The sequence below is a fragment of the Mizuhopecten yessoensis genome, unplaced genomic scaffold (assembly GCF_002113885.1).
Source record: "Mizuhopecten yessoensis strain PY_sf001 unplaced genomic scaffold, ASM211388v2 scaffold7857, whole genome shotgun sequence".
In the NCBI taxonomy this organism is placed as follows: Eukaryota; Metazoa; Mollusca; class Bivalvia; order Pectinida; family Pectinidae; genus Mizuhopecten; species Mizuhopecten yessoensis.
The window spans coordinates 138,615-139,655 of record NW_018407257.1 but is presented as its reverse complement, the minus strand read 5'-3'; the positions used below and the strand labels follow the sequence as shown (position 1 = coordinate 139,655).

Sequence of the window (1,041 nt, the reverse complement as noted above, 5' to 3'; positions counted from 1 at the left end):
CGACACGTACACACAACAGTACACAACTGCCGACGACATGGCTAGTACAGTTTGTATCACGCTGCTAATTCTACTGGAATAAACAATAATATCAACAGTACGTGTCAAGGCCGATGACACGTGACTTAGCACCTGGTTCCTTATAAGTGGTTGGTATAAAAGTAGGAGAAACCGCACTATCGCTACCAGTTTTCGTGATAATCTCGAAAGCATCATTATGAAACGGATCCAGGATTACTTCCAGAAGGCGGAGAGCAGAGACGACTCTGTCCAAAAGAAATGGAGAGAACCGCCATCATCTGCAACAAAACCAGAGACACGACCTGTTCCAAGGCCAAAGTTTGACGTAACAACCACTCAACCGTGCCCACGTGTCCCTCCTACCACACCGCCCACCAACACACAAAGTGATGACGAAAGTGATGACGTATACCTGGAGGAGGAGCCAAGTCTGAGAAAAATACGTGGCAAATATAAATTTTATACGGTAGCCGAGAAGAAAGAACTTCTAGATTTGGCCGAGATGTATGGCACATGTGTCATATCCTCTAAATATGGTTTACCAAAATCCACTCTTTCAACATGGAAGAAGACCTTTTGTCCCGATTCTCCCAAAACACAAAAAGGGAGGGAAATTGGAGGCGGCGGGAAACTGGTGTACTCCGAGAACGTGGAGCTCAAGATTGTCGGTTGGATACGAAATCGACAGGAACTCCAACTTCCGGTTTCTCGGCACAGTATACAGCTGTATGCACAGAATTTAGTGCTGTCTGTCAACCAACAGCCGACCTTCAAGGCCTCGGACGGCTGGCTGGCAAGATTTTTAAGAAGGAATAATTTATCCCTGAGGAGAACCTCGACATCTGCAGCTGGTCATAAACAGCCTGGGGATATCACGGACTTGTGAGAGAATTGGAACTAACGAGAACATCATCAATGCATCTCAAACATCAACGGCCCTTTTTAGGGCCACCAAATACACTAAAAGATCCAGAAAACGTATCGAAAAAGCGCAAAATCACAGCCCTAACCCGGGGGGGG

The 1,041-nt window shown here is 46.3% G+C and overlaps 2 protein-coding genes across 2 annotated transcripts in view; both read left to right on the top strand.

Annotated features, from left to right (window-relative positions):
* Positions 1-217: 217 nt before the first annotated feature.
* On the top strand, positions 218-907 carry LOC110454452. The gene has a single exon (XM_021503956.1). The coding sequence runs from the start codon at positions 218-220 to the stop codon at positions 905-907; it is 690 nt and encodes a 229-aa protein (XP_021359631.1).
* Positions 768-1,041, top strand: part of LOC110454456 — a 17,220-nt gene continuing 16,946 nt past the window's right edge. The window contains exon 1 of the mRNA XM_021503961.1: positions 768-903. The gene's annotated coding sequence lies outside the window, so the exon portion shown is untranslated. The remainder of the gene's footprint in view (positions 904-1,041) is intronic.